Below are 25,035 nucleotides of genomic sequence, written 5' to 3' on the forward strand. Positions count from 1 at the left end.
CATCCCGACTGCATGTGCTTGCCCTTAGTGTGTGCATACGTGTTGACCATGCATGTGTGTTCACAGAAAAACCGGGAGCTTTAATGATAGGCCAGAAAATGCAGAGCAAGCATCTCCCTCTGCGAGTCTCAGAGAGACCAATTCAACCACTGAGCAAAAAATGTGGCGAGAGCTGAAATGTCCAAAGTAGTCCAAAGTCTGTTCATTAAAATAAAACATCCTAAACATTGTCTGCTTTCAGTGTCAATTCAAAACATATTGTTGATTAATTATTGGGTGCCCAAGCATTCTATAATTCTCCTTTCACAGTGTTTTTGCATGAAAACAAATGACCAATTTCAATATTAAATCATTATGAATTATTCATGGCTGCTTGTAAAGCTTTAGGCATGAACATTTTAGACGGCATAACCTTGTTAAATATCAAAACAGCTTGTGATGAAAGAACATTCACAGAACTCAATGAATTATTTGGAAGGAAACAGGATAGCACTTCATAAATGTCCCCTAACTAAGCTTATACCATAGTCTTACCTAAAAAGTACTACAGTACTACATGGTGCTATTCAACCGTCCATTTGGCAGTACAATCATTTAATATGTCCATGAACACTTCAAACATAACTCTGATATTTTTAACCTCAAAAGATTTGCCTCTGGGTTTTCTGCAGGAATAAAATAATAAAAAGGGAAATTTATTCAAGAATGCTCAATGTTAGGCAGTTGGATATTTGAGTAAAAGCTCCAGACTAATTAGAAAAACTTCCCAGGATGTGCTAAGCATTTATTCAACTCCAACTACCGGATATAAAAGAGCTGTATTTTCGGAATCAGACATATAAGTCACGGTGCACAGATTTTCATTGATCTGTGTAAGAAGTGCAGAGATGACTGAAATGGTGCTCATGAAGTTGAAGGAGGCCTTGAAATATAATTTGTAACTCCATCCATTCCTTCTGAGTTGTTCCTGTTTGCCTATTAATCCAATCCTCTCTTCTTCTTCCAACTACTTTTAGCAACAACTCTTCCTTGATCTTTGTTTCTTCCACAAAGTACTGCCTGTTATCAGTTTCATCAAACACTTAAGTTATTATTTGTCTTCTTACAGATTTGCTGTCTTCTGCATCCTTTCCTCCCTTTATATTATATGCAGCCTTGACTGAGCTTCAACCTCTAAACTGCCATGGCAAAAGAGAAATTACTGACAGAAATGTACGCAGAACATCTCTCCTACCTGCAATTGGTCCTCGTTCTCGTTCTCAATGCTAGATACAAACACACAACACATATACACACCTAGAAGGCCACAATTACACTCATCCCTAAAGTCCCAATCACATAAACATAAACATATACACACACAGACACAAATGAATTCCCAAAGCAGAAGACAACAATCAATGTTGGCCAGTCACAGTTCAATAAGCAGACTAAACAATGTTGCTCCATTATTACTGTCTTGTTTAACCAACAGCACAAGAACAACACTGAAAATCAATACACTGCCACGCGACAGGGTGTGTGTGTGTGTGTGTGTGTGTGTGTGTGTGTGTGTGTGTGTGTGTGTGTGTGTGTGTGTGTGTGTCTGACACACTCAGTGGAGTAGCCTGCAGGAAAAGGTCCTTGATGATTAAACGTCCACTTAAGGAGACCACCGAGACATCTGGCTGTGTGTGCGCTTGTGTGTGTGTCTCTGTGTGTGTTAAAAAATTGTATGTACCCAACATAGGGCAAACGGTAAATCTTGATTGATTTTCTACGGGCAAATTTGTTGCAAAACTTGTTCTACAAAACCTGAAAACAATCGGTAGTGTTTACACCGATTAGAGGGTCTTGTTTGGAGTATTGACTGAAGACAAAGTAGGGGAAAACTCACCTGGAACACCGCTTTAGAGAAGACTGAAGTTCAGAAGGCATCTTAACTTGAATGTGTTTTCTTTGTTTTCATTAGCCCCCCTGTCCCATCCTGTTGTACAGATACTCTTGATACTCTGTGACATCAAAGGCAATACTTCTGCAGTACTATAGGACTGCACGGGACACTAAATTGCAGAGTGAAAACACAGTGAAGAACATTAAAAAACACCTATCTGTAGATGGCACATGTAATGTTTAGTGACAAAAGGAAAGAATGCATCAATGCAATTAGTTCTTATTTTGGGCGAGGTTTTGAGACACAAGGAGCTTGATTGTAAAAAAATATATTTACGAAGGTGAAATGTCTTCAGTACCATAGATAACACACATACCCTCTTTTAAACAGTTTCGAAAGGGACTATTTTATGTGTGAGTGCCACATCACTGCTCATCACTTGTCCTTAAGTGAAAGTGGAGATCAAAGAGATTCAAACTGCAAGCTACTTATATATGATATATACAATCTCTGGCTTGATGCCGCTTGAGAAAATATATGTTGAGATTTGAATGAATAGGCCCTTCAGGATAGAATAAATGATAACAGGATTTTGACATTTTGCTCTCCTAAGCCCTCTAACACACAGGTCACTACACAGTCTATATAACCCAGATGGCACCAGTCTGTCTGAAACTCTGAAGCATTTTGTTTTCTTAACCCTGTGCTTTGTAAATAATACATCGGACGCACCTCCACTCCTTTGCTCTAAAGACCAAAAATGATGGAACTAAAAGCTTAAAGGGCTTAAACTAAACTCTACAGCAGCACAGTGCGCGGAGAAACTATTCTGGGAAGTTGAGGGCTGATCGTTTCCCTTGAATCCTGCAACATGGGTCCTTTTCAGTCAGAGATTAAATGAGGAGTGACACATTTGCTCTTGAACACTTAAACGTAATGCTGTGCTCTCGATCACTCACTCTTACTCATTTACAGAGTATATTCAAGGATCCCATTTTCATGATATCCATAAAAGACAATGTCATGGTTTATCCATCCTTTGAATCCAGAACTGTCAGAAACAGGCTTTGTGATATGATTCTTAAACTAGATGTGTTTTCTGTAAATCAGTATTGCCTACTGTTTCCGTTTGATGGTTGGCAATGTTGTTACACCTACAGCTCCCCAACACTGAATGAACACAGCCAAATATGGCAGGTGCTTCCACATAATCAGAAAAAGAAACAAATTATGAACTCAGAACAAACTGGGAGTGTGTCATTAGCTGTGAGTCTCAGTTAATTTTCAAATTGAAAAAAACTTCTGTGAGTTGACCTGGGGCCAAAACGGCAGCCTTGCCCTCGTTTTCTGACAAGACCTCAGCACGGAGCGGAGATAAACAAAAACCCTGGAGGGGCCCAGAGGAAGAAGCAACATAAATAATCACAGCAACAATACAAGGATTTGGTGGAGCTAGAGAGAGCCATGGGCATTTTCTGGCTTTAGTCAGCTACTTTCTGCTTCTTTTCAAACTGTTTCTTGGGTGTGGATGACATTTCTCAGATCAGAGAAGAGGGAAAAACACTTCAAATGTTTCTGCAAAGTTTTCCGCCTTGCGCCTTTTGTTTAAAGTTGAAATCTTCCTTTTCCCCCAGGAAGGGAGGAAGGAAGGAAGGAACAAAAAAGATGGAAGAAAGGAGGAAAGGAGGAAAAGGAAGGGAGGGAAACGGACATGGACAAAAGACAGAGAAAAAGAGAAACAGGAGGCTCACAGAAATGTATTTTCTTGTTCTTTTGATGTGGGGAAATAACCCTGCTGTGACACTATGACAGACAACTCTCACTCAAGCATCTGCTCAAATAAAAAGTAACACACATGATGTCATTGGCACAAAATAATATATGTATATACAGTATATATATACATATATATATATATATATAGCTTACAGATGGCTACTTGCCACACGAGACATGGCTTGGAGCACATTTCAAAAATTAAGCAACAATGATGCAATTGTGTGCAGCTGGTACAGTTGCTACCAATTTATTTGAGATAGATGTCCGGGCCTGATGTGGCGCCATAGTATGCTAGGGATAAACCAATATTGGTTAATAAACTACTTTGACAAAGATGCACCTTAGGCCAAACGCTACTTTTTTACCAGCTAAAAAAGCTTGACAAAATGTTGCGATATGAATATAGAAAACATTTATATAATACATGATGTGATCTTCAGGGGGAAGTTTCCTAAGTTTCAAAAAATCCAGGTCATGAAGGTCATTATTTTCTGTCTTTTTTAAATCACCAATCTTTGTACAAGTGGAATACTAAATCACTTAAAATCAGGAAACTCATTATTAATCCGGGTTAGGACAACATCTAACTTATATCACCAAATGATGTAAACAAAAATGCTACAATATGTTGAGTTTATTGTCACAAAATCATTATTAAATAGATTGCATACACCTTATTCCAAGGCAACCTTGATAACAAAATGGAAATGAGAGTTTGAGTGGATTTGCTATAAATATATTTAGGCATAAACGTGTGAGTATAATGAATCGCTAAAGCAGTACAGGTGGCTTTCCCGCCCTTTTGACACTTCAAACTGCCAAAATATAAGCCATGGTCCAAGGGAGTGATAGACAATATCACAACTGCCAAGAAAACAACAGCTCCTGCATATGGAGACACCATGTCTGTCCACACTTCTACTTTAACTGCCAAACTACACATTCAGTGCCATTGTGTTTGTGTGTGTCTGTGTGTATGGCTTTATAAGTGTGTGGGTTTTGGCTGCCCTGTCTGGAAACCCCCTTGTATGCTAGTGTTCAACAGGCAACAAGGCGGATAACTTGTTCCTTAGTATATTGTGTGTGTGTGTGTGTGTGTGTGTGTGTGTGTGTGTGTGTGTGTGTGTGTGTGTGTGTGTGTGTGTGTGTGTGTGTGTGTGTGTGTGTGTGTGTGTGTGTGTGTGTGTGTGTGTGTGTGTGTGTGTGTGTGTGTGTGTGTGTGTGTGTGTTGTCCCAGTATTGGCGGGCAGCTTGAGCCACATGTCATTGGACAGTGAGCCAGTTTGTGCTGAAAAGCGTTTTCTGCAACACTACACCAGCTGTGCCTCGGGAAACAACGATGATGATAATGATAATTATGGCAACATTAGAGAATGCAAAGGAACACGAAAAAGCAACAATATCTGTCTGACGTGAACGATTGAGTCTAAACCCTATATAATGGGCTAAAAAATGAAACACCTGTGATCCATAGTGAAATTAACATTCCTAACACTGCTGGGACTTTTGTGTTACTTCTGTTAAAAGACAGCTAACATGTGCCTTCACTTCGAGCTGAGAATGAAAGTGTGTAGAGCCCAAAAATTGCATAAAGACTAAAAAGCCGCAGTGAGAGCTCACAAACACAAACAAGAAACAATTCATCAAGCCCAAATATTCAAATACAAAACAGAAGATTATTCAGTTTGAAAATGAATGTCTTTAAGTGCTTTAAATAGTAGTAGATGTTTTATTTATAAAATGAACCCTGTAAAGAAATAAAGCTGTGCTCACTTTAATACTTCTTGACGACAATACTTTTAATTTGGATCTAATTATCTACAGTGGGCGTTCATTCCCTTCCTCAGGGATAGTGACTACCCGTAACATTATCCAAACCAGCAGTTATTTGTTTTTGTTTTACAAAAGGGCTCTAAATAGCACTGGTCATTATCAACTTTGTTCCTAAGATGTACAACTTAGTTTAACAAGTACAAGAAAGGACGTATCTGCTGTTGGAACAGAGCCCAGATAAAATAAAATAAAATGCAGTCATTAGAGCTAAATGTTGCTGGGAAAACAATATGTCCGCACTCTCCTGATTAAAAGCAGTGCAGAATAAAACAGTGTTTCTCATTACTGACTAAATTGTTTACAACATCAAAGTAGCACTGTATATTATTTGCAAAAACTTTTTAAACACCAGTAAATTGTTCCAGTTGTTGCATTTCTTTACCCATGTCTCTGTGTTACTCTGTGGTAAGGAACACATAACTATAACCATACAGATAGCATTTAAAAGAGAACATTGTCTGTTTTACATATGTGGTGTCGAATTAAGCTCATCTTTTGTTAACTTTTTCATGCAAGGCGATCATTAAAACTGTTCTGATATCTACCATGAATGTTTGCCTCTAACTCACATCTAGATTTCATCAGCGGTCACAGCAGGTAGCGCCTATCCCTGTGATCCCTCAAAATCTCATGAACAACGTAAAAGATTTGTTGCATCTTTGATTGAAGCAAGTGTTGATTCTTTTAAGGATTTGGAATAATAGAAATAAGTGATTTCTTTGACTACAATACTGTACATGCCTTGAGCCTTAAGCATTCTAAAATATGTTGGGTGGTGAAATATAAATTACCAAAAGCAGAGGGAGAAATAAACAGTGAAAGACAGACTTCTTTTAAGCTGGACCCAAAGGTTTATTTTCAATAAACATCAATAAATGTTGTAAGACAAACAAACACAGAGAGCCAGAGGGCTTAGATCACAAGTTAGCACTCACACACACACGGAGTATGTGTGGGAGAGAATCAATGAAAACAAAGCAGATCTGAAACATACCAAACAACTACACAAAACAAGTCAGTAGGTATGCTCTTCTATAGCTGCACTGCTGAGTCACAATGTCAAACACCTATAATAAAACCGGACTTTCACTCTGAGGTTGTGAGACATGGTAGGAGAGAAGATCTTAAATCTCTCAATCATTCAAAACAACTTTAAAGCTTTAATCCATTGACCCCATTGTCACCTCATTCAATTTAAGCCTCTTTGGAACTGACTTTCCCAAAAAGTAATATCTGATTATTGCACAAGCAGCTGACCTAGTGCTTATTAAAGTTGATGGTGACAGTTAACTGTTTAAAGCTACTGAGAGAAGGTTATTCTTGCCATAACCGATTTATATTAACAGATGGAACATTGCCAAAATAAAAAAAAATGAAATACACATTTAACTTTAATGTTCTAACTCAAAGAAAGTACAAGACAAATATTAATTGTCAGACTTGCTATTGGAATCTTTATATAGCATGTTTTCATGAATAGGGCCTTTTTAGTTCTTTTTTATTGATATATTTGAAAGAATCTGCACAATCAGTGTGCATTTCTCTTATGATATGATACTAATATTAAAGTGAACTGTATGTTTATTCATTTTGTATACACATATTGCATTCATATCCATTCCTTTTTCACTTAATATTAAACTTATTCCCCAATAGGACAACATACATAGCAAGATGTGAAAACCAAACAAAGGCAATCAAAATCATGCAATAAAACACAAGATATGAAGTCTGCACGAAGTAAAAAACAATATGTGTTGTGGTGACGGATATGGGCAACAAGTGATGAATAAAATCACTTTGTCCTTTGATACAAAATGATGTGGACCAGCTAAAGGAACACTGTATCCAGCAAAAAAAAAAGAGTTCTATACAACTGGTAGCTTTCACTCTGTGGATCACAGTTAACTGACTCTTTGTCGTCAGATGTGTTAATGTGTTAACTTTTCTGTTGTAATATCAAGCCACTGATTGATTATACTAGTCACGAAGAAACCTACATAAACAAAGTAAACCAATACTTTACAGTGCTAACACTTATGTTTCAACACTTACCCTTGGGCAGTGTCAAAGGCAGCTGGATTGTCCCTTTGTATAAGGCCTTTGAATGTCTTTGAAGACAAACAACAAAAAACACAGAAAACTGTGGTGCATACCTCAAGCTCTCTTCACAGCTACCAGTGAGATTTCAGTGGGGATCCCCTGTGATTTTCAGTGTTGTGATAGCTGTCTTTGATTGTCATTATGTGACCAATCAACACTAACAAACTCTAAAAACTATCTTCTTATTTAGATCAAGTCTGAATCACTTAGACTCAGACCTCTAGAGGCCCAAATAGGGTGATCAAAACACCAAAGCCTCTTTGTTTTTTTCTCCAAATCTGTTTGAAATAAATTACTAACCCCTCAGTTATCTTTAACCCTCCCGCAATGGATCTCCCTTTATCCAAGTCACTATATCTTTCTCCCTCCCACTTGTCCACTTTGCCTCTGCTGATTCTATTTCCTGCCTTTTTCAGCCCCATGCAATCTATTTTTCCCACTGAACAAAAGATTTTAAGGAGGCAAAACCTTAACCTTGCAGTCCTTATTCTCGATCCTCTGTCCCAATACAGTGCGCTTCTACCTGGGATCCTCAGGGGGAAGGGGAGAGGGGGAAAAAAAGCTGTGTGCATGGATAATTCTGGAAAATAACAATGTGATATTTCATCCAAACACTACACACAACAGACACACCAACATGCCTTCTCAGCAAAGTACTACCCATATTCATTAGCCACTTAGAATGGTGTGCTCAAATGAATCAAAGCAAACTGCTTACACCTAATCTTGTCACCCGCGGAGTAAAATATGCCGGGTTCCTTATTATAGCCAGTGCAGAGCCAAAATGAGTGAATGGACTTGTTGTACCATATCTAGGTATACAGTATAGTACACAGCGTGTTTGTGCCTCTGTACCAATCATACGCAATAAAATCAAATTGAATGTTACTGCGTTTATGTCGGATTTGTGCCTTCGTGGTTGCCTCTGTGTGTACAGGTCTCTTGTTTTTTCCTAAGCCTACACAGTTACAGTACAGTAAATTACATCATGTCTACAGCAGGAGAACAGGCACAAAAACACTTTATACAACACATGCTAAATCCTTCTTTCACGGCATCATACAGAATTACAATGTACTCTTTCAAAAACAGGAATACCTCTCGAGTGTGTGTGTGTGTGTGTACGCACATAGATGTGTGCAAAGTGCAGTCGTAAGCCTAGGAGGTAAAAAGTTACAGTGGTGATTATAGTAATTATGGTTTCAGGTTTTTGCATATTCCTTTAGATGGACCACTAGATTACCAGACAGTTTTGGCACAAATAGAGAGAGTGCGGAAAAGAAAAGAGTTACTGTTGGGGGTGAGGGAGGGAGGGAAGGGTTGGATTCAGGGACCAAGGAAGAAAGGGAGGAAAAGTGGCTAAAAAAGATGTGGAAAGGAGAGCAGGAGAGGAAAAAGAATTACAAAGAAGCAGAAAATATAGTGGCGAAAGATAGGAAGAAGAGAAAGACTAATCCTTCAGACAGCTTTCCTACGCCTCTCAGCCTGCTTGCTTTTTCCTCCTCCTCCTCTCCCCAATCCGCTCTCAACCAGGAGTTGAATGGGCTTTTACAGTGCAGCTTTGTTTCCTATCAAAAAGGAGCGTGAATGTCAAATTTTCCACCAAAAGAAACACCGTCCCCTTTAGGTTTCTTCCTCCACTTCATTCTCTCTTCTTATATTTCTACTCTTAACCTTGTCCCTCCTTTTGTTTTCTTTCTCCTTCTTTCAATACAGGACAATACCCACAACAAGCTTTCAGTCGAAACAAAAAGGACCCGGGGTGTCAGCATCGTGGACCCCCTGCTGATGCACGTCGTCTTTTCTCAATGGCAGATTAATTACATATTCATGCTGACACAAATAAGACTCTCTTGCTCCAACACACAAACACACCCCTCAGCCAAAGCACCCAGCACCCATCTGCTGGTCGTGTGTCTACACTCGAGGAATTGTTCCCCTAAATGGAGCACATGTTTTTACAAATGTGTTGTCTTTGAAGGTGTGTGTTTAAGTAGCGAACCTTTTGCAATGCCACAGCTTATAAAGGTTTAGCACTGCAGAAATCTGCATAACACTTTAAAATTGTATTTTTTAACCCCTTAATTGAAAGCCTGTCTTTAGTAAGAACACCACGAGCAAAGGTCTGGAGACATGACAGATTGGTTGTTTGGCATGAATCCAAACAAAATGTCAGAAACAGACATTAGATGAGACGGGGGGATTAAGCTGAAGAGGCAGAAGTTTGTTTCTTCACATACAGAATAGAAAAAAGAGATCGGTAATCGCTTGTCTTAAATACGTGCAGTGTGCTGCACATTATGTTTGGAGGCATGTAAAACCAGCCTTGGCTATTTACTGGAGGTTTTACGGTATCAAATAAAAAGAAAATATACACGATGAAAAGCCTTAGCTGGCTGCGAATAGAGGCCAGCCTTAGAAACATTATACGAGGTAAGATTTAAATGCAGAGCCGCTAGCATGACGGTAAGCTCTGTTGCTCTACCTATCTCCTTCCTTCTTTCTTTCTCTTATTCTATCCATCTATCTGTGCTTGGCCTGTGTATGTCTGTGTGCGGGAAAAGCCTCTCTCTTTCTCTGCCTGACTGATGAGATTTCCACCTGATTTCTGTGAACACACATGTACATACACACACACACACACACACACACACACACACACACACACACACACACACACACACACACACACACACACACACACACACACACACACACACACACACACACACACACACACACACACACACACACACACACACACACACACACACACACACACACACGTACGTCCCGCTGGGTGTGGGCCTCTGTTCAGATGTACAACAATATGTCCACTGTTTGGGCCACACTCTAATTAAACAGTGTTAATCTAACTAGAGAAAAGGGACAGAGTGGCAAGAGACAGTAGCAGAAAAAGAGAATAATAGAGGGGAGGTAAACGTGAGAGAGGCAAACAGGAAGTCAGAGGTAGCAGATGGGAAGGAGAGGAAGCAGGACAGAGAGTGACAGAAATTGGGACAAATGACAGCAAAGAGGAACTGAGACAATGGACAACAGTACCAAAAACGGTGGCAGACTGGTTTCATAATACAAAATAAAAAAATAATGAAGTGTGGCCACATCTTATACTTAACCTATAATTTAAAATGCTTTTTTTTAAAGAATTGGACTGCATGGGACCAGTGGGAACTATATTGTAGGCCATTGATTGGGAACACACACACCCACCCACACACACACACACACAAGAACAAAAAGGTTTGAAATGAGAGCCCCAGATGAGGCCTTAGGTTTCACAGGCCATGAAAAATTCATAATTCCAGATCTGTACATGAAACTCTAGAAGGAATAAGGCCTTACAGCAGCAGACGCTGGGAATCGGTTTCAGAACATTTAGCTTCTCTTTTCTCACTTTCCTTTTTTCTTTTGCTCAGCCCATCTCTAGTAAACACACACACACACACACACACACACACACACACACACACACACACACACACACACACACACACACACACACACACACACACACACACACACACACACACACACACACACACACACACACACACGTTCCATCCTGGGTTTTCCCTTGCGGAGTGTGAGAGATACCAAATGATGCAAGCAGAGTGACGCGCTTTGTCGACACAGTCTCTTGAAAACCACACTTGCACCTTATAAACCGGAATTCATCTCTGCTTTCCTCAAAGAAAAACACACCTGAAAAAAATTCCCTGGCGCTACACAAACAACCCACGTTCAGGCTCTTGATTCTAGAAATAGGTCAAGCTGCAATTGCTATGTGTTCTAAGTTAAACATATATAAGATGCAGACAACTTTAGGTGGACACGCACAACCAAGCACTTTCTCAGTACTGAGTGAATGGATGCACATTCATGGTCACAAAACAAGGTCAGTAAAATCCATTCAGCAACTAACATCAACACAGACTGAAAGGATAGAGTTAGAGTAAGGGAGGGTGGAGAAAGTCTTTCAACTGGTCACACTTAAAGTAAGAGTCTATGAAATGTACAGATGAGTAAGTAAGGATACAAAATAATAGAAAGAAGGCAGAGGTGAGGGAAGTCTGCCATCACTCGGCTACTACTAGCAGCAGGAAGGTTTTCTATAGAAAACAACCCCAGACACTGCCAAAGACTTCCTTTCACACACTCTCATGAACGCCCGTCCGAGCCCACACACACTCAATAGGACGCTCACATACACACGCAGAGAACGCAGACAGAATGCAGCATTGTTTGACCGGAGAAATATCTTGCTGTGTGTGCGTGTTCTGTGTGTGAATGTGTGTGTGTGTGGCAGTCAGTCAGCTTGTCAAGTCCTAGTGGAGTGATCAAAGCTGGTACAAACCACCCAGAGAGATCTCTCCCTTCCTCATCCATTCATCCTTCCCCTCTCACTCTTTCTATCACTCTCTCTCTTGCTCTGATACAAAATCAGCATTGGGCTGGCTTGAGCAGCGCAGCCAATGAAATTGGTGTATTTAGTTCCAATAATTCCCAGCTGTCCCCCTACAAGCACTGAACCTTGGGTGGCTGCAATGCACCATGGGACAGGATCAGAGCATAATGGGAGACAGCATGGGAGCTCTGGCAATATCATAATGCCAAGAGTTTGCGTGCACGAACACACAAACAACTACATACCATGTGAGCTCTGCTGGAGCAGCGATATGATGCCAAGTTGACACACACATGTACAAAGTCACACAATCTCCCAAGTATAGATGTTGTAGCACACACACACACACACACACACACACACACACACACACACACACACACACACACACACACACACACACACACACACACACACACACACACACACACACACACACACACACACACACACACACCCTGAGAGTATTACTATGTTGCCAAGTGCATACACAGACACACACACACCCCTCGTGTGAGCGCTTTCAGTACATATATACACCTCTGCACCTACATGCTCACACATATACACCTACACCCATCTGTGAAGGACAAACAAGCCCACATTTTTCTTAAATTTAAATTAACTATCCTCTTGATGAATATGTATGTAAACAAAGTAACACAAGGTTTCAAAGTACAAATGGTTGTGGTTTCTCAAATGAGATTAAAAGTTGAACCTCAACATGCCAGAGAAATATGAGTGTCTGTAACCAGAACCCAACAGCTAAACCTTGGATTCTGAAATAACTGCGGCTGCAGGGTCTGTATAATGCAGAAAGACACTAAATGTTTTAGACTAACACTGTTTACAGTAGCAGCTGAATTATAAAATCTAGCTACACCACAGCTTAGTCATCATAATAAACAAGGGGACTTTGCAGACTTTGCCAAGTGGTCTTGACACCCATTCACTCCAGATCAAATATAAGAGGGCTCAGCTAATGGATTTTTAATAGGCAGAGAGGCTTCAGGTTGGGGCTTAGTTGCAAGGGGTACACATGCACTCTCACTGGCATGAGAGGATCTCAACTAACACTCTCATTGTAAGGCCACATGACAAGTGTGCCAAAAAGTGCATAAGGTCATTTTTCCATATTGTTATATAGTTTGGCCCTGCAAAGAATGATGTCTATATCACAAATAAGGTGGGGATCACAAATTGTCTAAGAAAAAGGTTTATAATTAAAAGTGTAAGAGGGATCAGAATCAAGTAGAATGATATGGATGAAATCTTTTATCATGTTTGGGATAAGTGTACATGTGTGACAATTTTAATATTTGAAGTTTGTCATCATTCCTCATTTGAATCCACAGCAGTTACAGCTTCATTTCCACAGAAACCATTATCCTGAACATCATTAGTCACAACCTCAAAAACTGATTCAACTAGTAAACCATACCAAACCACATATTCAAGAGCAGAATTCACTCAAACATTGTGTGTTAACTGTCCATAAGACACTCAATGATGCATGAGCAGGAATGAACAGAATCATTGTTTGCTTAATACAACTATTTGTATATTCCATTAAAGACAAAATCCCCACAGAAAACCATTTTAAAATCTCTACCTGATGTACTGAGGATTAAATAAATCACTGATGCAGAGAGAGGATCAGTTATGTACACAAAGCAACCAGCTCCCCCACAGTTATGTCAATGTGTTTGTGTGTTTTGTCCTCTTCAATATAACAACCAATAGAGTGACTCCTTACCCACAAAGAACCGACTTCAGAGACACGAGTCAAGGAACAGAGAAATAACAGATAGGAACATAACAGGCAAGCCCAAACTAGGATAGAGAGGAGAACTATAAACTTATAAAAAAAGTGGCGTCAGGATAAGGGACAGAACTGCAGTTTTCAGCAGTGTGCAAAAATTGAGGTTTCATGTGCCTGAAAAGCCTCAACAGTTATAGTTTCCAATTATCAGATTTTTCCACCAGTGTCAAATTGAGTCGCAAGCTGGTAGCAAGGTGCAATTTATCAGATGTGGGCGAAAGCCTTCTCAAATTGTGTCCCTAAATTGCAATGTATTGATTTAACAGTAAAGCAATAGAGAACGGTCATAATGAATATTGGTGGGTGTTGGTGAATGTTGTTCCCCTGGGCAACGAGAGAAAGGTGGCAGCAACATCATGTCCAATTACAGTCGAAATTCAGAATAAAAAAACAACACTTAATGTCGATACCAATTTGCTGACAGCACTCTGGTGTGGACTAGGCAACTTCTCGTATTCTCAACAAGGCTTTCAGGTGGAGTATTAGTTATATAATTGGAGGGTAGAGATTAAAACAACCCCAAGTCTTGATAGGATATCACAATTAAATTTAAAGACCTCTATAAGGGATGAAACCCACCAAGTGCCTGTTATAAATTCGTATTTCCGAGCATATACAAAACAAATGTGTTGAATTACGCAACTTGGTAATATTTGTTTTTTTGGATGAACATTAACAAGGTTGCCCACAAGGTCTGCCTTAGAAGGTCAACGAGAGTGTGATAGAGGAGTTTTTTTTCAGCATTTTGGTAAAGCAGCTTTTTAAATTGTGAATCACACAGAGCTCTTAAATTATTTAACATGTATTAACTTTACAAAGTTAGGATTCTTTTTCTGGCTCAGTCCTCCCGTGACCTGCCTTATCCTCCACTCACACCAGCAGCTTGTGGCTGCACGCCAGTCTTCAGAAATATCACTTTAATAACCCTGCTATGATCACCGGGGGATTATGGTGCCAACCCAGTAGACTGCTAATAAACACCCTATCATTTCATCAGCCCAGACTTGTATGTACTGATTTATGGGGCGCTTTCTTTATTAGCCAATTTTGACGATCTGATTACATTTGCGCATTTCATCTTCAACTATTAGGTCTTCAACCTACACGATGTTTGTAGACTACGGATTGTCTTCTGAAATGTATAATTGCCTTCATGCTTCGGGCGGCTGTGAGTATTTGTGACTTTTGATCAATTTCCCGATCGGAGCAGTGGCGCGTCGCTTCTACATTGAGAGTCGCTCTGCAATGAGACATTAGTCGGCTAATCATGGGCTCCTCGTCCTGCCCTTCACAGCTTCCACCTTAATTTAACTGCAACCTCGGAGTTCATTTACCCATTTATAGCTAGTCGGGGAGAATAATCACTGCAATGTTAATTTCTGACAGGGACTTCGGGAGTTTTGGCAGATATATTCGTATTTATCTGCTTCTCAAGAGCAAATCAAGACCACAGTTTCACACTCAGCCGTTAAGAATTAACGTAAGTTATGTTTCAATCGTGATAAATTACTTAGGCTATTAGTCGTTTCTCACAGGAAAACGTGGGCTGCGAGTTGTTCATTACAGTTGGCACCGCACACTACATGCAGGCAGGGAAATGCGCAGATGGACATGAATTACACCTTAAGTTTCTTGGTAAAGCATCCCCTCATCAGCATCAGCCCGATTTAAATGTTTATACGGTGCAAACAGAAATGAAAGTAGCCTTAATGTATCCCCCCCCACCACCCCCCATACTTACAGGCATGCTACCACACAGCCGCATCTCGACAATAAAGGAAAGCTTTCATCGCTCTGAAACAATTTAAGAGTATTTTTTATTTATTGAAAAGAAGCAGTGCTGTGCAGCCTTACCTTGGGCGACTCCTCGGTGTGTGAGCACCAGGAGGAACAGGATCCCCGGCGTGGCGCACATCCTCACCAAGCCGAAACCCCCGTGTCCTATTCCACTTCTCTGTCCACTTTTCCCCATTACAAGCAACGCGTAAAACACAAACACACACAACTCCTCGGTCCACGGTGGGGGCAATAAGAACCCCCCTCCACCTCAGGGTCTGCTGATTAATCAAACGAGTCCAAAATCAAAATGTGGGTGAGTGTATAGCCTCTAGTCCCGATGTCGGAGTCCGTGTGAAAAGGCGCAGGTTAAGCTGTGAGAAGAGAGCGGTGGTGGAAACAGCCACGGGGTCCCTTCACTCGTGTCAGCGGCACTGCTGCCTCGCCACTAAGCTCTGCTTTTCTCTCGGTGCGCTCACTCCTACTCCACTCTCTCCGTTTACGCAGAGACAGAAATGCCACCGCCCTCTGGCTACCACACTCCACTGTGTTTCTTTCTCACTCCTTCACTCATGCTTCCCAATCCTTCGCACTTTAATAACATTGATAAATACAAATACAGTCAGTCACACTGTCGACTCTGAATAACATTCCTGAATAGTGATATTTGTCTAGTTTGATCTGTAGACCATCTCCTACTCATATTCAGGGTTTTGAATAACCTCATAATATTTTCTTTAAGACTTTTCGAAAGACGTACCACATTTTTGCTTTCTCAGATTATTGTTTAAATCTCATTGTTTTTCTATGGTTTCTAGGTTATGCTTGTGATTTACATGTCTGTCTAGTTTTGCATTTTTTTTTCCTACCGGTCTAATGTTTGCGCGTGTACGCCCAAGTGCGCGCCTCTGATAACTGCGGGTGTGGAACAAACAAGGGGCCACGAGCGCTCACCGACTGATGTCTGCCCCCTAACGGCCACGTGCGTTGGACATGCAAAAGTATGTAGCCTACCGTCAAAAGTACATTTCTACAACGCAGTATACCTGCTCTAATAAGTACACTTCTAAACCTTTTATTTATTCATTTTTTAATAGGCTTGCACGAATGTAAAGTATTATATAAACAATATGATTCCACTTTAAATTGAAAATAGTGTTGTCTGTCTCAGTGACATTGTATAGGAAATGGTTAAGAAATAACACAGACACAATAACTTGTTTTCTTTTTGAATTTATCAGGAGTGAATGGGGGAAAAAATAAAACAATTTAATATTGTTTATTTCAAAAGCAGACGTCATTATATGCAACCATAAACAAGTACTTCTGACTAGATAGCAGTCTTCTTTAATCATAGTGACTGCATGTTTGTTTCTCTGCTACTGTATGTTCCTATATTTCCATTCATGTCAGCACATTCAAGGGGCCAAACTGTCTGTATGTTATTTGGTGAATGGAGGAATCAAATCTGATAGGATACACATTTTTATATATATTATTCTTTTTTTTACAAGGTAAGTATTTACCACTACTTTTGTTACCACAGTTTCACCTTGAAATGTCTGACTACTCAAGAAAAGATAAACATTTTAGTGATTGAAACATACACTCAAAACAAGCTCAAGACATACAATATGTGTATGGGTCCTGACAGCCACTCCAGCTAACACAACTCTCCATACTGTTGCTGCACAGTCATTTGAGCAGCACAGCCTGGATCATGCATTGTAAATGACAATAGTAAAATATGTGCTTGGTGCCATTTGTCACCACAGCAGCCCCACAGCTCAGTGACTGCCACTGGAAGTAGCTGCTGCCCACAAGGACCTGTAAAAGCCTTTTTATTTTGCCACTTTATTGGGAATGGGAAAGCAATAAGTTACACAAGAAACATATGGCACGCTTGGATATGGATCAGCACTTACACCAGCAACAGTCAATGGCAGTGTGGGTTTTCACATGTGGACGTCAAACACATATAGACTTTATGTACTGCCAATGACTGAAATGCAATATGTAAGTGTAGCAGGCAGATTATTATAGGGTTTTGCATAAGTTAGACAGAAACCTTTTTTGATTACAATTAAGGCCCCAAACAAGTTCTAACCAAATGCACTGATTTTGTGTTAAATGTTAATATGGTCCTTCCTCCTCTCGTTTCAGTCAAGATTGCTATTTTCAAAAACAGTGCACGTGAAAAGTGCATGCCGAATAACACTTAAACTAAAACAGTGCAACTGAAGGGTGTGTGTGCTTGTCTGTGTCTTGCCCCACAGCCCACCAGCTCTGCTTTTAACTAAACTCTCAGAGGGCTATGTCATATTATCTCCACATTCCTTTTTCTTTGAAATTGAGGATCATCAAAGATGATTCAACATCCCTTTATTCATGTATATCATCATTATAGAGATGATATACAGTGTAAAAAGTTGACTACATTTTCACGCTGGTTTCCTGTGCCTCTTTCCTTTGCCTCTTTTCCTTTGCATCAAAGACGCAGTGATAATGAGGGAGAAACAGAGGAAGGGATTAGAAGGTATCCCCACCTTGATAATGCAGAAAAGGGAAAAATGAATTGTATAGAAAAGATTTAATAATATATAGCTTTCCTGCTTTATTGATTTAAATTAATAATCTAGTTTTGGTAGTGGATTTCATTGATGTACAACCTTATCATTAATGTAATACATTTTCTATTTCCTTCATTTATTTTCTGTTGGACAGTCCTTAAAGCCCCCAAACCATCACAAATAAATCATTTTATTTTAGGAACTTGGTCATTAATAAATGAATGTACACAAAAAAACTATTTAAGACTTGTGCCTTGTATTTTTATGAAATCACACTATAACTGTCAAAGGAAAGGAATAAATAGGTTATTTTATAAAGTAAATGTTACAAAAAATGTTTGAAAATCTGAAACGATAAAAAATCTTTGAAGATAAGAATATTTTCCTTCCTTTTACATTATTCAATTCCCCCCCGCCCCCTACTTGATAAGATGGAAAAAACAATTTTAACTTCCAATAGTAAATAAGATTAATCATTTATCGATTAATCTGCCTCATTTGATTATGCCTTTTGAGAAGTTCAATGCTCTGCTCCTGGAAGCAACTGGCAGAGGGTTCACATTATGAGCAGCAAGCAAACAGCATGTTACCAATAAATATTTTAGTTAAAGTGATAACATTGACTGTGGATTTTCATCATTCAGCCAGTTCAATTTTACTTAGGTGGAGCATGTTGTTCACTCATTTGTTATCATAAAAGCAAAAGAAATGTGGCTACAGCCTCAAGCAAAAGACTCGAAACAAAAGCATAACCGTTTCCCTTTTTGCCCTCCAAAACACAAACACTTGTAGCCTCAGGTTACTAAAACATGTTTTCTAACATGCTAAGCTAGTAGTAATGATATGTGATTAAAACTGTATCAATATGGCCATAAAAAAGCAGAGGTTAAACGTTCATGTAATGGTGAAGTTATGCTTTGTTCCTTCCAATAACTTATGGCGGATATTAAAAGATACATTAAATTCCTTGTCAAATGAGACAAGCTTTCCTTACCTGTCTCCCTTCTCTTAACATAAGTCTTTTGTAACTTTTATACTCTTCTATCTTCCTACCTGTAGGCATAACTAACATCCTGTCATGTGCTATCTCTATTGTGTGCTATGACAGAGAGCGGGCCCCCAAGGGGTGACTAGGTTTAATCTCTTTAAGCAGTTACATAATGGCCCCCAGTTCACATTTTAATCAGCGAATAGGTGGCTGTGCCCAGGGACGAATAATCACATCTATAACTTTCTAATCTAATATCCAGCTGCATTCAAGTGGATTAGAGAGGAGCGGCAAAGGAGAGGAGGGGCGCAGGTGTACACATAGATGTGAGTGAGAGTTGTGGGAGGATTTATTTGTGTGTTATTTTGAGAGGGAGACAATGAGACTTCATCATGTGTTCCTGTCTTTCTAAGTTTGCGTGTGTGTGTGTACATCCCGTAACCGCACATTGCCGAACACACTGCCCATAATATCAATCCTTTCACATCACTTTTGATTTGAGTTGTTTGGCATGTTGTTTGGTGATGAGCATTGACAATCTCATTCCCTAGATGGGTCTGTGTGACCTGCGCTGTGTGCCGCACAACGGGTGCAACATCACCTTTGGAACTAAAGTGAATCAAGAAATGTATCCAGACGGCCAGATGGACAGACAGACAATGAGAGAACGTATCGGAGTCATCAAATTCAATTGTTTCCTGACACACACACACACACACACACACACACACACACACACGGGAGGATTTATCAGGAAATACAAAAACGCTGTGGCTACAATAATCTAATTGAAAATACGAGTCAGCATGTGAGCTCATAGGCAGTAAAGAGTGTATTAGACATTTATCATAAAAATAATGTGGTTTGTGTTTTTATTTGTTTACATAACTACAATCTGTGTAATGGTCTAACAATTCCAGAAAAAGCATGAAGAAAATCAATGCAATGTGCATTCCTTGATTGTAACTTTATCATGCTGTGATGGAGTCGGATAGCATCATGTTGTTAAGTGATAGTTAAACATGAAGGCCAAACTTTTCCAGATCAATGAGAGGGGTCAAACAACTTGATATTGTGTCTACAATAACTGTAATATGTAAAGAAACTAATTATGAATTATATATACAAATTGTGGTTTGAAAAAAGCAAGGACATAGGGACAGGACAAACTTACCAAATGAGAAACAAAGGTGACATGAAGACATGGTGATGAAAAAAAAAGGCAGACAGCGGTAGGAGAGCAAGTGGCATGAGTGCAACAAAGCCAGTTTTATGAAAAGAACATTCAAGTTATGTCAAGAACATCAAGTCAGGGATGTTGGAATTTATACTGAACAGATCAAGTGATTCTGTGGAAATGTCAAGTATCCTCACGTATGCTCAGAGACTGAGTGGCATTCTTTGCAAAAATATGTGTGAGGCAGTGTATCACCCATTTTCTCATCTGATGTCTATGAAGGGTAACTTTAAAATAGCTCTTCAGAGCTTGAACACACACGCAGGCATGTGATCATAATGGGAAAGCAATGCACACAAATATGCATTCCTGTTGCTTTGGTATAGAAATTTAGCAAGGATCCAATAAAGGCTAAGGAGGAAAAGAAGATCGCAACTAAAGAACAGGAGTGTAGGATGGCTTGTTTTAAAAGGAGAAAATAAAATGGACACATTTGCCATTAATACAAAGGTGCAACAATGCATTTTGGGTAAAAAACAAACAAAAATAAAAATGTTTTTTTAACAAGAGATACCCCAAAGGGGCACATTTTAAGTATGAGTATGGATGTCATAGTCAAGTGATATTACAACACCCCATTCACTGATGAGGAATACAATGGACAGAAGCAGATCCCAGCTATAAGAAGTGAAATGGTAAGGAATACAACTTCAAGAGATGTCTTTCTGTGGAAAAATGTAAAAGACCTCATGGAAAACATATAAAAGCGAGGATACCCGGCCCGGAGGAAGCCCAGGGTCCCCTTCTGGAGCCAGGCCCAGAAGGAGGACTCGTTGGCGAGCGTCTGGTGGCCGGGCTTGCCACGGAGCCCGGCCGGGCACAGCCCAAAAAAGCAACGTGGGCAACACCTCCGCTTCTCCGTCCCGTGGGCCCACCACCTACGGGAAACAGCGATGGGGTCTGGTGCGCTGCCAGAAGGGTGGCAGTGAAAGCAGAGGGTCTCGGCGGACGAGACCCGGGCGGCAGAAGCTGGCTTTGGGGACGTGGAACGTCAACTCTCTGGGGGGGAATGAGCCGGAGCTTGTGCAGGAGGTGGAGCGTTACCAGTTGGATCTGGTGGGGCTCACCTCTACGCACAGCGTCGGCTCTGGAACCTTACTTCTTGATAGGGGTTGGACTCTATTCTTCTCCGGAGTTGCAACATCTGGAGGAATCCCAAGTCCAGGAGGCCTTTAACTCACACCTCCGGCGGAGCTTTTCAGGCATCCTTGTGGAGGCTGGGGACATTGAACCTGAGTGGGCGGTGTTCAAAGCCTCTATTGCTGAAGCTGCGGTGGGGAGCTGCGGTCTCAAGGTCTTAGGTGCCTCAAGGGGCGGTAACCCTCGAACCTCCTGGTGGACACCGGTGGTCAGGGAAGCTGTCCGACTGAAGAAGGAGGACTTCCGGGATATTTTATCCCTGGGTACTCCTGACGCAGTGGCACGGTATCGACAGGCCCAAAGGGCAGCAGCCTCAGCCATGACCGAGGCAATGCAGCGTGTGTGGGAGAAGTTCGGAGAAGCCATGGAGAAGGACTTTCGGTCGGCACCAAAGTTCTCTGGAAAACCGTCCGACACCTCAGGAGTGGGGAGCAGGGAACCATCCAAGCTGTGTACAGTAAGGATGGGACGCTGTTGACCTCAACTGATAGGGTGTTAGGGCGGTGGAAGGAACACTGAGAGGAACTCCTGAACCCGACAAATCCGCCCTCTATGTTAGAGGCGGCGCTGGAGTATGAAGGGGGATCAACTCCAATCTCACGGGGGGAAGTCACTGATGTAGTCAAACAACTCCACAGTGGCAAAGCCCCGGGGTTGGATGAGATCCGCCCAGAAATGCTGAAGGCTCTGGGTGTTGAGGGACTGTCATGGTTGACACGTCTCATCAACATTGCGAGGAAGTCGGAAACAGTACTGAAGGAGTGGCAGACCGGGGTGTTGGTTCCCCTTTTTAAAAAGGGGGATCAGAGGGTGTGTGCCAATTACAGAGGCATCACATTACTCAGCCTCCCCGGGAAAGTTTACTCTAAGGGGCTGGAAAGGAGGGTCTGGCCGATTGTCGAACCTCAGATTGAGGAGGAACAATGCGGTTTTCGTCCTGGTCGTGGAACGATGGACTAGCTTTTTACTCTCGCAAGGATCCTGGAGGGGGCCTGGGAGTACGCTCATCCGGTCTACATGTGCTTTGTGGATTTGGAGAAGGCGTATGACCGGGTTCCAAGGGAGATACTGTGGGAGGTGCTGCGGGAGTATGGGGTCCTCGGCAGCACGTCGCACCGATTTCCGGTGAGGGTTGGCCTCCGCCAAGGCTGCGCTTTGTCACCAATCTTGTTTGTGATATTCATGGACAGGATTTCGAAGCGTAGTCGTGGGGGAGGGGGTATGCAGTTCAGTGGGCTAAGGATTGCACCACTGCTTTTTGCACATGATGTGGTCTTCAATGGCTAATGGCTTCATCGGTCTGTGACCTGCAGCACTCACTGGATCGGTTCGCGGATACAAGCGGCCAAAATGGGATTTCTCCGCAGAGTGGCTGGCATCTACCTTAGGGATAAGGTGAGAAGTTCAGTCATCCGGGAGGGACTTGGAGTAGAACCGCTGCTCCTTCGCATTGAAAGGAGCCAGTTGAGGTGGTTCGGGCACCTAGTGAGGATACCACCTGGGTGCCTCCCTAGGGAGGTGTTCCAGGCACGTCCAGCTGGGAAGAGACCGAGGGGTAGACCTAGGACTAGGTGGAGGGATTATATCTCTTCGCTGGCCTGGGAGCGCCTTGGAATCCCCCAGTCAGAGCTGGCTGATGTCGTCAGGGAAAGATAAGTTTGGGGCTCTCTGCTGGAGCAGTTACCTCCGTGACCCCGACGGATAAGCGGGAGAAGATGGATGGATGGATGGATGGATGGATGGATGGAAAAATGTACAACTTCTGCACCACAAATATGCTTTAGGTGCTAAATGTATGGCTCTACAGCTGTTTCTAGTATCCTCTTCATCAGATATTGTCTGAATTGAAATACCATGTCTCAAATAGTGGTGACATGCAATGTCCAAAAGAATCAAAAAGAACCCAAAATAATCAATACATTTGTATTGAAAATAAAGATCCTCTTTGTTCTAGATGTCTTTGAAACTTCATGAGAAGAAAAGATGGAGTTGTGGCCAAACAGCATTCTGTGTCACACCGCAGCCATTTGACGGATCCCGCTCTGTCATGCAAGCAGAGGCTAGACACCCGCCATCTGCCTCTACTGCCTACCAGAGTATCCCACCCTACCAGGGGTGAGTGGCTGGTCCCACTTCATTGCAACACCAGCACTATAAAGAAATGTTTTACTAAACCTCAAAGCTCAGACATAGTGACTGAAGTAGCTCAAACACACCTCATTTTGATAATGTGACTTGTGTAATATGAAAATAATGCATGTGAGTAATTCAAACCAGTGCTTCTGCAAGTGTTACTTAATATGTTTGGAGAAAAGGCTTTCTATTTTGATACTTTGTTTTAAGTGTTAATCTGTCTACAAAACTCTTGTTTTGCCTCATTACTCATAATGTGGTGGCTTTTCATTTATGCATCCAAAGCCATTGTTTTCTACCTTGCGGCACTTTGTCAGCAAACAATTGTGTTTAAACTGTTGACACAATAGCAGTGATGAGACTTGTTTAATTAAAATGTGATGGGAATTGCTCTTTCAGAGCATGCATGCAGTTAATAACTTCAGCTTTTAAATGTGGGTAAGATCACTGCAATACTTTGAACTATTCAAAGGGAGCAAAACTATTGCTGCCGTTTACCAAATACAGCACAGTTGTATTGACAGCCATGTCTGTATGTTACATTGTATATAAAGTTCTAACTCGTATGCGTCTTGCAAATGTATACTTTTAAAAAAATGTAAACTTTTTATCTTGAATGAGATGTGTACACAGGTGATCTGAGTTACAGAGAATAAATTAAAGACAACAAGAGAGTAAAACTACTTTATCTAAGTGATGCATCAGATGCCTTTCTGGGAACAAATGTACTCAACAAAAGTAATTTCAACCTGTGTTATTGATGCACACTCCAAATGGATCCCAGCCTGTTTGGATGGGGCTAGTATGTTCCCACCATTACCTGTATCAGCCTGTAAGCATTTTTTATGATCAAGTCCTTCGACAGGTTGCTTGTGGAGTCAAAATTGCAATCTGAGAGAGAAATCAAACCATCACTTTCTTTACATTTCGCCAACATATTTCCCAAGAGAAATACTTTTTGCACCTTCACAAATGACACTTCAATTTGTGAGTGTGTGTCAATTCCCATCTTGCTGCTTGTTGCTCATTCACACAGATTTCAAACCTATTTTAAGAGCTATGCAGGGCCATGGTACTCTTTCCAAAAATTGGTAATCGTAGGATTTCAAATGAAAACAATAAACGACTGGAGGCCCTGATATATGCAGATGTGCTCCATGGGCCAGAAATAGACAACAGTTAATTCCCTTCCTCTATCTAGGTGTTAATGTCGTAGCAATCAGCCCAAGTGCTTTTTGATTAGCTCATTATTAATGCATGCACACTCCCGGAACCTCAAATCACACTTAATTACAACTGTGATTCAAGCAGTGACCAATATTGATGTAATTAAATAATTTGAATTTGCTGCTGCA

The 25,035-nt window shown here is 41.0% G+C and overlaps 1 protein-coding gene across 2 annotated transcripts in view; it reads right to left on the bottom strand.

Moving 5' to 3' along the window:
- The window catches only part of LOC134874037 (netrin receptor UNC5C-like), a 162,093-nt gene extending 146,037 nt beyond the window's left edge, over positions 1–16,056 (bottom strand). For both annotated transcript variants that reach the window (XM_063898010.1, XM_063898009.1), the window contains exon 1: positions 15,691–16,056. In XM_063898010.1, the coding sequence (XP_063754080.1) occupies positions 15,691–15,808 (118 nt within the window). In that variant the 5' untranslated portion in view covers positions 15,809–16,056. The remainder of the gene's footprint in view (positions 1–15,690) is intronic.
- Between the last annotated feature and the right edge of the window lie 8,979 nt (positions 16,057–25,035).

Source organism: Eleginops maclovinus, chromosome 12 (assembly GCF_036324505.1).
Source record: "Eleginops maclovinus isolate JMC-PN-2008 ecotype Puerto Natales chromosome 12, JC_Emac_rtc_rv5, whole genome shotgun sequence".
Lineage (NCBI taxonomy): Eukaryota > Metazoa > Chordata > Actinopteri > Perciformes > Eleginopidae > Eleginops > Eleginops maclovinus.